Genomic DNA, 14,050 nt, shown 5'->3' on the forward strand with positions numbered 1-14,050 from the left:
AATAATTAATAATTTGATATTAAGATGTTCATACTGGGGGCGGCACGGTGGTGCAGTGGTTAGCACTGTCGCCTCATAGCAAGATGGTTCCAGGTTCGGGCCCTTCTATGTGGAGTTTGCATGTTCTCCCCGTGCCTGCCTGGGTTTTCTCTGGGTGCTCCGGCTTTCTCCCACAATTGGCTACTCTACATTGCCCCTAGGTGTGTGTGTGGTTGTCTGTCATTGTGTGTTGGCCCGGCGATTGACAGGCGACCAGTCCAGGGTGAACCCCGCCTCTCGCCCGTAGTCAGCTGGGATAGGCTCCAGCTCCCCCGCGACCCTGACGGATAAGCGGTATAGAAAATGGATGGATGGATGTTCATACTGCACATGAAAAGTGGACAGTATGAAAAATGATGATAATAAGTTTGGGTGCTAATTTTACAGTTCTCTTTCAGTTAGTTTGACAAACTGCCGTATATGAGCAGTATTTCTGTTTATTAATTGCCTCACATTAAATTAAACAATTCTTTTTCAAAATCAACAGCAAATCATGTATGTGCTGAAAGATGTATTTGCTTCAAAAACCAGGCTCACTGTGCCACCTCAAGGATGAAACAAGCAACGCAACTTGATTAGTTGGATTGAAATAAATAAAAATAACTGAAATTAAATCTTCCCGTTGTCCTAAAACACAAAGTAGAATAGTTAAGTCAGTCTTTTCTGAACATGCCTCAATGTGCCCCTGAAGAGCAAATTTTGTCTTTTGAGTGGTTCTTGCATAAGTTGCAAAGTTTGTGACATAGGAAAGGCAAGTCAAAACTAAGGTTATGGGTTTCATTCACTCATCCTGTCACTGATGACGATCATGATAATGTGGCTGACAAAGAGAGTTGCATAACAGTGACACTGATGGGTGTAATGACTGTTGGACTGCATTATTACATCAGTTTTCCTTATTGAACAGAAACGTCCAGTTCAGTCAACAGAATCAAATGTTGCCACAGTATCACATAAGAGTTGACTTTCTCATCAGACCGTGGAGCACGTGATAGGGTGAGATGGCTGCCAATCAAGAAACCACTGTTTGGTCATTTTAGTGACCCCACAAAATGGTTTGCAAAAACCCTTGCTCACTGATCACACTCATGGAACAATGTGTGAGTGGAGCATACCACACACCATTTTCTATACCTCCATCAGGGTCATGGGGGGCAGGAGCCTGTCCTGGCTGACTACGAGGTTCACCCTGGACTGCTCACCAGTCAATTACAGGGCTGACACACACAAATACAGACAACCACACATGCACACACTCACACCTATAGGGCAATGTAGAGTAGCCAATTAACCTAATGTGCGTGTTTTTGGTATTGTGGGAGGAAGCCGGAGAACCCGGAGAAAACCCACACAGGCACAGGGAGAACATGCAAACTCCACATAGAAGGGCCCAGCCCGGGATTTGGTGAAGTGGAACCCTCTTGCTATGGGGAGACAGTGCTAACCACTGCATCACCGTGTCACCCCCACATTTAACATATCGTTATCTAAAATATTATCCTTTGTTCCATTTTCCAATTAGTAGAGGATTGGTCACAGTTTTCCTGTTTCGTATTTTTGTTTGTCATAGAACCCGTGGCATAGAAAGTAAGGCAGCTTGCAGATCATAAATTCTACTATGATGGTCTACACACCAAACTCTTGAAAACAACTTTACCAAAAGCATAATGTGTAATAAAAGGCATCTTCGCACATGTATAAACATAAAAAAACTAACTCAATAGATTAATTAACAAAACTGAAAAATTGGAAGTGCATGAGGATTCACCCCCTTTGCTATAAAACCCCTAAACAAGATCAGGTCCAACCATTTGCTTTGGAAAAGTCAAATAATTAGTGGACTAATTATGGACGTTGTGTCCTATGTGCAACATAATCAGATTTAGTGATGTAAAGTTTACATTATTCAAGACGCATGAAATAGGACAAAATATCTGGACAAAATAGTTTGGCGGGTATTTTAACAAACAGTTGGGAATTTTTATGCTCTGTATATAAGCTGTTTTCCATGCCAATCGTGGTTAATAGTTTGTTCATAATTGAGTATGCAATACAATCACAATTTCATCAGTTTCCTGGACTTAAAATCTCCTAAAGATTTGACTTCTGTTTCTTGTAAAACCACCTACTAAAACTCAATATTAACTCAATATTAAATTCAATATTACTCAGTATAGCATGCAAACAGTAAATTATCCATCATCCAAATACAAAGACACATATAACTCTTGCCAAGATCATATTACTGATGTATGATCATTTTGAAGCATTTCATAGAAAAGAATTACAAGTGGTATTCATCACGCTCACAATGGAGACTTATTACTGATGAATGAACTGTTCTAATAAAAGAAAAAGAATGTGCAGCAGATATAAAAACCCCGACTGATTGCGTTGACGTAGAAAACTGTCCAAATTGAACACTCTGCAATGTCAAATTGACGTATTATAATGGTGAATGAGAGTCAAATTCCTCAAGCAAACAGAGGTCAGTGCTGGCATTTGAGAGACACAGAAGAATGCTGGAGGCAAAATGGCATTGTAGGGGGCCATGTGCATGGCCATGGGAAATAAACCCAACCATCCGTCATCTGTAACTGCTTATCCTTTCAAGGGAAAGTGGGGTAAGCCCTGGACAGTTCGACAGTCGCGGCAAATAAATAAATGATGAAAATAAATATATAAATGAGGCCTAGTGACAGTGCTGCAGTTTGAACAGCGATCTGCTCCCAGTTTGTGTATCAGAGGTGTTTGAACAAATCAAAGGTGTATGTTACTCAGGGCTGTTAGACAAGGCTGTTGTTTCCAGTGAAAAATACAGAATAACTCTGTTGGTCTACAAGTCAGTGGGGTTGCGCCAAGTTCTCCATCCCCTGTTTATCAGCTTCCAGCCTCCCATACTTGGCCCTCTTGCTTTCAAAATGAAGGAAATAAGGCATCCTTTCAAAGCGACCCAATAAGGCTTTAACAGCAAAATTACTGTGGCTTGAATTGAGCAAATAATCACTTTAACGCCAGTGAATTTGCATTTTTTTCTGAATGGTTTATATGTTCTTTCAAAGTTTATTTAGTCTTGCTTTTATCAGCATGTTGAGAAATGCTTTTATTAGATCAGTAGCATGTATTAAAATCCATTTGGCAGAGGAGACAGCGGGGTGAAGAATTCCTGTGCACACAGAAAGAGTCCATCAAGTTGAAAATTTTGCATTTTACAAGCATTCAGTCATGACTTGCTTATTGATTACAGCATCAATGAATGAGATGCTTGGTGTCAGGCCAGTTTGAAATACACTCATCTTCTGCTGGATGTCTGCTGCAGATACGGTTTGACATTTTTTTTGCCTCATATAAACCGTGTGACTCTCAAACATTTAACTCTGCAGTGGTGTTTGGGTATAGTAGATTGTGAAGTGAAATGGGTCAGCAAACCCTCACTGAACATAAACAGATTTCTGGTTATCTGTACAGACAATGGGAAAACTGCAGGCTGAAAATCCAGACTCCAGACTAATCCGACCACAACCTGGTAAGAAGCCCCACAAAACATACATGAAATCCTCAAATTTGAAAGACTGTGCCACAGTTTATTCGCTATTACGCTGGTGTTTTTTGTTTTTTTATGTTCTCTTATTCCTTTTTTCCCCCCTTCTTTTCTTTTGCTCTGTAACAGCTTATCCTTTTAAGGGAAAGTGGGGAAAGCCCTGGACAGTTCGACAGTCAAGCCAAATAAATAAATGATGAACATAAATGCATAAATGAGACTTAGTGCGAGTGCTGCAGTTTGAACGCTGGTCTGCTCCCAGTTTGTGTACCAGAGATGTTTGAACAAATCATTACCAACCATGGTGTATGTTAATCAGGGCTGTTGTTTCCAGTCTCCCACTGCCAGTATGCCCTGACACTGGTCACAACTTCTGGCAACCAGTCTGGCAAAATGGGTGGCTAATGACGGTATATGACCCTGAGTATTTTTCTGTCTGATACACACACACACACACACACACACACACACACACACACACACACACACACACACACACACACACACACACACACACATACGAACACTGCAGCTACACAAACCACACCATTGACACAACATGATCCGCAACAGGCTGCTGAGCCATAGCTTAATTAGAAAACATATATGCAAGAGAAAGAGACTGAAAGGAGACGTGAAAACAATATAACAGAATATATGATTTCACTTAGGTTTTTAAACCACTGAACACGGTGATCTGTCGAGTATTTAATTCCGAAGTTGTTAACTGACTGGTAATTTGTTTTACTTTGAAAATTCTGTGCCGGAAGTGTTGTTGCGTCGAATACCACCGTGACATCTCACGGCAGTAAGCGGCAAAAGGTACGTGTGTAAAGGTAAACACATTTTTATTTAACGTGTGCTGGGAGGACGGGCATTGTAAACACGCAGTACACACACCAGAGATTAATTTCATTTGAAAGAGAACGAGAGAGCGTAGTCATTCGACCAGTGTGCTCTGCAGGGAAGCTAAAGCTAAGCTAACGTCTCTAGACGGGACAAACACCTCACGAGACATGTAACCAAGACGACGCACTTTATCTACTGTAACCTTTAGCTGAACCGCCTGGGGCAGCTTGTGGCACTGCTCCAGTCAGAAGATCCCAGTACCTATAAAGTTCACATGAGTCTGAGTCTCGGCGGGCCACGCACAGCAATCGATAACAGTACGTGACATGCCTGAAGCCAAAAAATGATGTTGTTTCGTAAACAGGAATACAGATAGATAGATTCTTTATTGATCCCGAGGGAAATTCAACATATGCACACATTTTAGACATGTTTATTGTTCAGCAGTTTACACAGCTGTGCACCAGTGGGAACTACATTTTTTTTGTACAAAATGTGCAGCGCTCCCATTCGTGCCCTGTTCCATAATGTTAGTCCAAATACTCAGCCTTAAGCTTTGTAGCCGATTGAGGGCTATTGTTTTAGCTCAGGTGCCTGATTATATCAAAGCCTAAGGTCTTTCCCATCTGTTTATGTTATTATAATGGAAGCATAAACTGTCACTTATGTTAGTCATTGGCATATGGTAGCAGGTGCATGTTGAAGACGAACTCAACCAACTAAACTAAACAAAGCAAACCAACTAAACAGCCAAGTGCTCAGTTTCCCGAGTCGTAACTTTATGTTAGCTCTTTTTGTTAGCTAGTAACAGTGTGGAGTTGTTCATTTGTCATGACCTATAGTGAAATGCATACAGAAAAAAAAAAGCTCATGTTCAGGCTTGCGGAAGCTTTGTTTGTGGCATTCACAGTCTTTGCTGCTAAACGTGAACCTTCATGTTGTAAACAACTGCAGGTGATAAAAGTCGTTTGTTTTATATGCTCGTTAACTGTGGAGAATGTGCCACCGTTACAGACAGAAAAAACAAACCTGATTGTCAAGGCTTTAACCTGTCAAAACTTGAGAACGCCAGGGTAGCTTCAGCACACTACTGCAATTACATTATATAACACAAGCTGTACGGGTTTTTGGATGATGAAGTGATAACCCTTCCATACCTCGAAAGCTGTGAACAACAGCCAGCCGCCTTTTCCCTCATCGACATCATGTACGCCGTGTTTATGCACTGCTGATGAGGGTAATGATGGCAATGCAGGCAGCCCTTTTACATTCCAGAGAGTTATGTGATTCCTTGTCATTATTGAAAACGGGTTTTTTAATCGTTACATTTTGTATTTGATAGTATTGGATTCACTGACCCAGCCCATAGCCATGGCGACAGACTCCTCACTCCTCAACTCTGAGCTGGAGTTACAACAGCAAGAGGAGCTCTATCAGCAGCTGCTTTTACAGGTGATGTTGCCTCACTGTTACCTGGGTCAAATCAAGACTATGTAACTTTTGTTTCTCAGCAATCATCGTGATCACAAGTTACATTTACAGAATGGTAAATGGTATAACATACAGCGTCAAAAGCGAAAAATACAGAATAACTCTGTTGGTCTGCAAGTCCTCAGTGTGGTTGCGCCTCCAGTTCTCCATCCAAGTTCTCCATCCCCTGTTTATCAGCTTCCAGCCTCCCATACTTGGCCCTCTTCCTTTCAAAATGAAGGAAATAAGGCATCCTTTCAAAGCGACCCAATAATGCTTTAACAGCAAAATTACTGTGGCTTGAATTGAGCAAATAATCACTTTAACGCCAGTGAATTTGCATTTTTTTCTGAATGGTTTTTATGTTCTTTCAAAGTTTATTTAGTCTTGCTTTTATCAGCATGTTGAGAAATGCTTTTATTAGATCAATAGCATGTATTAAAATCCATTTGGCAGAGGAGACAGCGGGGTGAAGAATTCCTGTGCACACAAAAAGAGTCCAAGTTGAAAATTTTGCATTTTACAAGCATTCAGTCATGACTTGCTTATTGATTTCGGCATCTATGAATGAGATGCTTGGTGTCAGGCCAGTTTGAAATACACTCATCTTCTGCTGGATGTCTGCTGCAGATACGGTTTGACATTTTTTTTGCCTCATATAAACCGTGTGACTCTCAAACATTTAACTCTGCAGTGGTGTTTGGGTATAGTAGATTGTGAAGTGAAATGGGTCAGCAAACCCTCACTGAACATAAACAGATTTCTGGTTATCTGTACAGACAATGGGAAAACTGCAGGCTGAAAATCCAGACTCCAGACTAATCCGACCACAACCTGGTAAGAAGCCCCACAAAACATGCATGAAATCCTCAAATTTGAAAGACTGTGCCACAGTTTATTCGCTGATATGCTGATATTTTTTGTGTTTTTATGTTCTCTTATTCCTTTTTTCCCCCCTTCTTTTGCTTTCTTTTTTTGTGTCTACCCTTGTCAGGTATGTGTGTGAAGACTCTCTCAGAGTTGGGCAAGCAGAAGGTTTTCATAAACATCTGTCAGTCCAACTCAGTCCCACCGCCGCCAGAGCTCTCCAGAGATGAGCTTGTGGAGCTGCTCCAGTCAGAAGATCCCAGTGGCTACAGAGTTCCCATGAGCCTCGGCGAGCCACACACAGAAATGGATAACAGTACGTGACATGACTGAAGACAAAAAAGGGTGCTGTTTCGTAGGCAGGCATATATATACACATTGTAGACGGTTGCACATCATTCAGCAGTTTCCACGGCTGTGCACCAGTGGGAACTAAATTTCTTTACAAAGTGTACAGACACGTGATTTAGCGACACATTAAATAAAAAAAAATGACCTTGCACTGTAGCGCTGTGTTAATAGCTTCTTTGTTCTTTAGGTGTGTATGTTCAAATATTTAATGATTGGCACTGACCTCCTGGTACTGGCACCTCTACCTCTCTGTTATAGAGTTACATACATTCTTCTTGACTTGTAAACTTGACAAAACATGTAGATCAGATGTACGAAATGCTCCATGTGGTTTTCCTGTAACTGAGTTTTCTTTGAGGTTTATATGGACCAGAAATGTGGAACTTATCTGTTTGATCACACTGTGTATTAAGGTCAGAAATGAGGCATTTATCTGTGTGTGTGTGTGTGTGTGTGTGATCTCAGTGCAAAGTTATGTTAATTGTGTGAATTCACACAGTGTATTTTAGAAAGCTAGAATTCTGCTGTTTTTGTGTATTTGTTTATTTTCCCACGTTTTTGTCCTCAGTATGGTGCTAACAGAAGGGCTATACATACTTTTTTAAATTTCTCCTTATTTGCCCTTTGTGTAGCAAGAGCTTCCGGTTGTTTTGTACACGTGTTTTCTATTTTAAAACTCTTCTAACAATGCAAATTACTTAACACTTTTGATACACTGAATTCATATGTCATTCTCTGTTCTAGGCTCTCAAGCATGCACAGCGTATGATGTGGTCATTAACCAGGAATTCTTCCAAAGGTGCCAGGTGTGTGTGTGGGTGTTTTTAAAGACTTCTTGTTCATGATAGCACATGTTCTGTATATTTCCCCTTTGAGTTTCGGGGGACAGTCCTGGATGCCAAGAGTGTGGGCGAATGTTGGCAGCTCTGTCCTGTAGGATTTTTTCCTTCAGCATTCCCAGCCAAAGTGCTTATCCAACGATAGTGTTATATTTAGTAAACATACTGGTTAGTCCTCATCCTGAAAGCTTATTCCTCCTGTAGCAATTAAAGGGAAGCGTGCTATTTGAAAATCTAAAAATTTAACATCTGTCATGTTTGTCCAAATATTTGCATAACAGGAAGTTAAGCAGCCAAACAGGGCAGCATTTGATCAAAGTAAGAAAAGTCAAGCTTCTAATATTTACCATGTTCATGCCCGCACGCCAATATTAGCCATGGCCGGAGACGTTATATTTTATTTTTCTTTCATGTGAACACCATATCTCAGGGCCAAAGGATTACCCTATTAGATTTGGGTGGTTAAAGGTCACCTCACAACACACATTTTGAACAGTAAGTCAAGACTTACACTGTATAGTGTGTTATACAAACATTTATTGATGAACTGATAACATTTTATATCCAAAGGGTCAAAAAAGTCAAAGGTCAACTTCACTGTGACATCATAATGTTCACTATCAATTTGTAGCTTCTCTGCAGCGACATCCTTATCTGAAGCATTGTAGTCTGTCACAGGCCTGCTGGTTTTTGTCATTGCATCATGTGATGAAGTTCTCTCTCAGTCACTCAGTTAGATGGATCGTCGCCTACCAAGGATGCCACATTCTTGGCACTTTACCTTGAGAGATAATGATTATTTTGTTAAATGGCTAGCTAGTTACAGCTGCTAAAAATTTGTCAGCAACACTTAGCTTTTCAGCCGGTGAAAATGAAAATGAATGAACACAGCCTGTTGTTGTATGGCTCTCTGTAATTGCGGACCCAGTGTTTCAAAAGCTCGGCCCTGCGGTTGACTGGCTACTGACTGCTGACGGAAAATTGCAGTGTGGTTTTAAAAGTTAATTTGTGCTTCCATTTAAAGAAATATTCTGGTGTAGACTATATAGACAAAAGTATTGGGACACCTGACCATTACACCAGCAGGGACTTTAATGACATTGCATTCCAAATACACGGACAACAGGTATAACAGCATCCGCACAGGTTTGTCAGGATACTGTTTTCTATATAGTGTATTCCCCCCATAAGTTACTAAAATATCATAATTTGTCTATTTTAAAGTGTCTGAGGGAAATGTGCAGCATTGACCATCGCTATGTTGCTTTACAATATGAAATGTGTGTCTTGCAGAAGGATCCCTTATTTCAACAGTTTGTCATTCTGGTGTCTTTAGAGGGCTTAGAGAACAAATACAATCTGGAGCTAAGTAGAGGTAAGGGAATGTTTTACATTGATGCTCTAGATACAAAGTCATGTTGTTGTGTAGCTGAGATAATTTTTTTTTTCTTTCTGACATTATAAATGCATTAGCCTTAAATGAACTGCTGCTCTTCCCAAAGAAGGCAACCTCTGTTTTGCCTGTCTAATGCTGTAGTGCAGCTGTATAAACATAACTGCCTTAAATGTTAATTGTTACTGTGTCCACCGTTTTAAACTGGCAGAGGCACGAGTCCAATGGAAATATACACTTAACAGTCCACTCTGAGGCTGTGGTGCCCAGAGCAACATGCCAACAACTTTGCCGTGTGGCCGTCCCAGCTTCACTCAATGAGGAGAGCATAAAATATATCATGTCTGCTGTGCCAGACAGCAGTCCACAGTGAGAAGAGAAGCAACAGACACATTGTCGTAGCACAGACAGTTTGCTTGTCAATCTCCAGCAAACTGTCATTATTATATCAGCTTTGAAAAGTGTGTGTGTGTAGCCTTCTTTTCATGCCGGAGGTAGCTATTGAAATTAATTTTTTTTCCCCACTGCAGACTGGAAGGTGCTGAAAAACAGGAAATTCTTGGGCTGTATTGGCGAGCAGAACATTCGGACGAAGGGCAGGCCAGTGATCCAGGAGTTACAGCCTCAGTGGGTCACTCTGATGTCTCTCTGTATGAATGCACTGGTTAACAGGAAATGAGTGAAATTTGAAGCCTGTTGCAGGATTTTTATTTGAGTGTTATTTTATTTCGTTCAAATTTGCACTGATGCCTTCCAGAATGCTCAGCTTTTTCTCAGTTCCTCTGTTTCCTTTCTTACAGGGAGAGCTCCACAGCAGCAGCCAAAAGGTAAACATCTTTTCATTTCCTACTTTTAATTTTCATTGTGTTTTTCTTTTTTTTTCCTCATCCACGTCTTCTCTTTCTCCTTGTTCTCCCTCTCTTTCCCGCTGCTTTCCTCGCTGTCTCCAGACCAGAGTTCACCTTGTTTGTGGAGCCCCCTGCTGGTGACTCTGAGTACCTCATTGCAGAAATAAAACTACCCGGGGTGGTGAGACATGCATTACACAATAGCATAAACAAATTGTTGCTCCCCCGTTTCTTCACTTCTGTTCTGTTTCTTTCTCTCCAATCATCTGCCTCAAATACAAGTCTGAGCCAAAACTTTACAGGGAAACCTGCAAACAGCATATGAAGGACAAGGACAAACAAGTAACCATGATTCAGTGATTTTAAATATCATGGTCCCACAGATATTTTGTAATTCTCATCATTTTCTAACTTTCTCCTGCGGTACAAATGTAATTATTTATTTATTTTATTTTTTTGTTATGCTCAAAAGATCATCTTGTCCCCATTGAAATTGTAATGTAAGAAACAAAGCACTTATGACAGCAGACTGTTCATTTGGATAAAGCTATAATTGTAACTATCATGTAGTGGAGTAATTGTTAGCTGTGCTGGAAGCCTTTAACATTTGAAATGTCGCTGTGATGAAATGTTGTCCAGTTACCGTCAGCTTATTTGCAAGCAGATAACCTAGGCTGCGAAAAATGTAGTTTGTTAGAAGTTGGTGGTATAGACTACGTTACACGTGGTTGTTAAAAACTAAGTAGAGGTGGAGGTCACAAACTGGAAACAGGAGCAGGTGTAAGAAGAAGAAAAACAAACAACTGAAGAGAGCCCTGAAGGATTTCTTTTTTATTTTTTAATGGGCAAGATGTGATTATCCTTTAATGTCAGGTAGTAATCAGTTTAATATCCTGGAAGATATCTGAAACATCTTCTTCTTATTATTATTGTTCTACATCTTCTTTTTCCTTTTCTCATCTTTGAGTGGAAACGGCTGATTAGTCATATTAGTTAAATATATGTCAGAACTTACTTGGAAAATGTGTTTCCATCTACCAGTCAGTGCATTGAGTAAGTTTTTTTGTTTCTGTTTTGTTTTTTTCAAATTTTACTGTTTTCATCAACCTTTTCTATTCAAAATTCAAAATTTGCATAAATATACTCCTTTGTTAATATGGCTTGTGAAGCAGCTGGAAGCATACAGCAGACAGTCAATTGCAACAATTTCATTGTTATGAAGACTGTCCAATGCAGAGTCATGCTCAGTATTAACAGCTGATGTCTCATAAGTGGGGTCATACTGCATTATTGAAAAGAGTAGATACAGTCAAAGTAGATTGTCAGCTGGATGAACTTGCCTCCTGTGCAGACGTCGTCTCGCTCTCTGGTTCTGGACGTTGGAGAGGACAGACTGGTGTTGACGGCTCGGCCCTCGCTCTTCCATCTCGACATCTTCCATCCCTTCCTCGTAAACCAGGAGAGCAGTGTGGCACAGTACAACAGCAGCACTCAGGTACGAAACAGTGCGTGTAATGCATACTACACACAGCAATAGTGTACTATAGCACCAACACATGGCAAACAGTAGCTCCAAAAAACACATTGTTCAGACGTAATGCACCAGCAGCACCTGCTGCACTAACTTCGTTCCTGTTTTCTTTTTCCCAGATTCTTACAGTCACCATGCCTGTGGTGTCTTCATGAAATTACAACAGTATCTAGTTATTTATTTTTTTGTTCAAAAATGATGCTGTAATAATAAAAGTGTTTTCTATAAAGTCAAAATTTCTCTGTCATATTTGATTATATCCCCATTAAAACAGCAGCAGGTTTGTCAAATGGTTTTCCTCATGCAGGAACAGATTTCAGAGTGGTGCAAATCCACTCTCAGATCACTGGACATAATATCCCTGAATTTCTCAGCTGTGTTTGTTTGATTTGGTATTGAAGCAGGTATTTTATGCATTGTCAGGTAGCACTAGGCATGAAGAGGTCTCCTGTATGGCAGTTTGAAACCTTCAGACACCATGCAGTGCGGTATCCCCTCATTTGCGTCTGTACTAGTAAAGTACACCAATCTCTTAAGAAATGGTTAAAAAAAAAAGGTCAGTTTGTGAAGTAGCGCTGTGGGTACGTTCAAGGATTAAAGGAGCTTTATTGTCATTTCACACATGTAGAAACATGAGGTGGAACGAAATTAGTTTCCCTGGTCCCGGTATAAGCCCAATAATCTACAAAATATGTAATACTATAAATATTAAGCAACACTATATAAATATAAAACCAACCAGGATAAAAATAAAGATATAAACAGTGACAGGGATGGCAACAATATTTACAGTGGTATTGCGGTGTTGTGCAAATGAAAGAGTAGTGCAAATCTGTAACGAGTAGTTTTGTGTGGGCTCTTTCTATGAAGTAGAGACCCCTCCCTTTCATGGATAAAGAAAGCGAGTGAAGAAGTCACTCTTCTATTTCTGGATCTGCTCTGGTCATCCTCTGTCCGGCACCCCTCTCCCTCACTTCTCTTTTATCTTTCTTGCTACTGTTGCTGAGCATCCTCATCTGTTCAGCTCGTTCTGCCCTCACACTTGATCCATTTGTCATACAGTGAGGAAGTGGGTGGGTCCAGGAGTAAAATACCAGTAATTTTTTCCATAGTCATTGCTGACGATAATCTGTTTTCACAATGACATTCCCCCAACGGGTATTAAAAGAAATTCTACTTTACAGCCCACGCTATTGTGCAACACAGCTGTCTTCTGGAAAAAATCTGTTCCCCTCTGCACAAGAGGCACAGTTAATCAGCAATAAACACAGCACAGAATTTTCCTGCTAAAGGAACTAAAAGTAGATTGAATATTAGACATGACTCCATATCTACTGGATGTATGAGCAGAAATAAATTTGTTTAGCAAACACTTTTGCTATAAGAACTTACAGTTTATATGTGGTGTTTGTTTCTACCAAATTGGAAGTGTATTTTAAACATCTTTGAAAGTATTCATATTTACTTTCTTCACTAACTTGAGAAGAACAATATTTGTCTGCACAGTAAATACAGACCATTAGCTTAAATTAGCACAAAGACTAAAAACAGAAGTAGCCTGGCTCTGCCCCAAATGTAACAAAATCTAATGGTTTTGACACTTTACTTTTTATATTTATTAAACAAATTAAAACTAGTGCATAGAAATGCGATTGGGTAGATTTTGTTACCTTTAGGCAGAGGCAGGCTAGCTGTTTCCCCATGTTTCCTATCGTTGTGCTAAGCTAGCTGGCTGCATAGCTTTTTATTTATAGACATGAGAGTAGTATCAACCTTCTCTTCAAACTATTGGCAAGGCATCAAATATGTATATTACCCAAAACACGAAGCTATTCTTTTGGAGATGTTAGGACTGATGCAGTAGGCCTAGGTGTGGATGGTATCTCTTCATAGTAACAGCTGCAGATGCTCACAGGAATATTTACAATATTTGATATTCCTTTATTTTTTTGTCCCTTACTTTCACCATCTGGTCATCTGTCCTTTCCTCAGCTCTGCCTGAGCTCCCAGTTTGTAGAACTGGTTTTAATTAACAATTGTATAATAATAAGAATTATTGCCTTTTAGCAAACTGTTTCTCCTCAGTTGTCTCTCACCTTGCCAGTTCTTTCCAGCTCTGCCAGGGATGAAGAGGGGAGGCTTTCTCTCCCTCCATCCATCACACCCTCCCTCTTCATTTTGTCAGCCCCCCTCTCCACCTGTGGCACCCCTCCATTTGCCCAGTGAAGTCATCCCTCTGTTCTCCCTAATCCTGCGAGGTGCTCATCTTTCTGCCTCTGCTTAATCCGCCTGTGGCCCCCGACCACACACACACACACACAC

At 40.3% G+C, this 14,050-nt stretch overlaps 1 protein-coding gene across 4 annotated transcripts; it reads left to right on the forward strand.

The window, feature by feature from the left end:
• Nucleotides 1–3,379: 3,379 nt before the first annotated feature.
• pih1d1 (PIH1 domain containing 1) lies at nt 3,380–11,964 on the forward strand. 4 transcript variants are annotated; one of them, XM_046415580.1, is made up of 11 exons: nt 4,247–4,402; nt 5,772–5,881; nt 6,679–6,736; nt 6,894–7,082; nt 7,862–7,923; nt 9,250–9,331; nt 9,880–9,976; nt 10,150–10,176; nt 10,300–10,378; nt 11,549–11,692; nt 11,848–11,964. In XM_046415580.1, the coding sequence occupies exons 2-11, from the start codon at nt 5,801–5,803 to the stop codon at nt 11,881–11,883; spliced, it is 855 nt and encodes a 284-aa protein (XP_046271536.1). In that variant the 5' UTR covers nt 4,247–4,402; nt 5,772–5,800; the 3' UTR covers nt 11,884–11,964. The 4 variants fall into 4 exon arrangements, with proteins under 4 accessions (XP_046271538.1, XP_046271536.1, XP_046271537.1 ...); XM_046415581.1 differs by having other exon boundaries at nt 4,284–4,416; XM_046415579.1 differs by lacking the exon at nt 4,247–4,402 and adding an exon at nt 4,455–4,746.
• The last annotated feature ends 2,086 nt before the right edge of the window (nt 11,965–14,050 follow it).

This window comes from Scatophagus argus, chromosome 16, assembly GCF_020382885.2.
Source record: "Scatophagus argus isolate fScaArg1 chromosome 16, fScaArg1.pri, whole genome shotgun sequence".
NCBI lineage: Eukaryota > Metazoa > Chordata > Actinopteri > Scatophagidae > Scatophagus > Scatophagus argus.

Bases quoted from the DNA above. Each gene is read 5' to 3' on its own strand.
- pih1d1 (XM_046415579.1), top strand. From the start codon at position 4,704: ATGAGTCTGAGTCTCGGCGGGCCACGCACAGCAATCGATAACA. The intron at 10,177-10,299 runs GTAAACATCTTT...CGCTGTCTCCAG, and splicing joins TCCACAGCAGCAGCCAAAAG to ACCAGAGTTCACCTTGTTTG. The intron at 10,379-11,548 runs GTGAGACATGCA...CCTCCTGTGCAG, and splicing joins AAATAAAACTACCCGGGGTG to ACGTCGTCTCGCTCTCTGGT.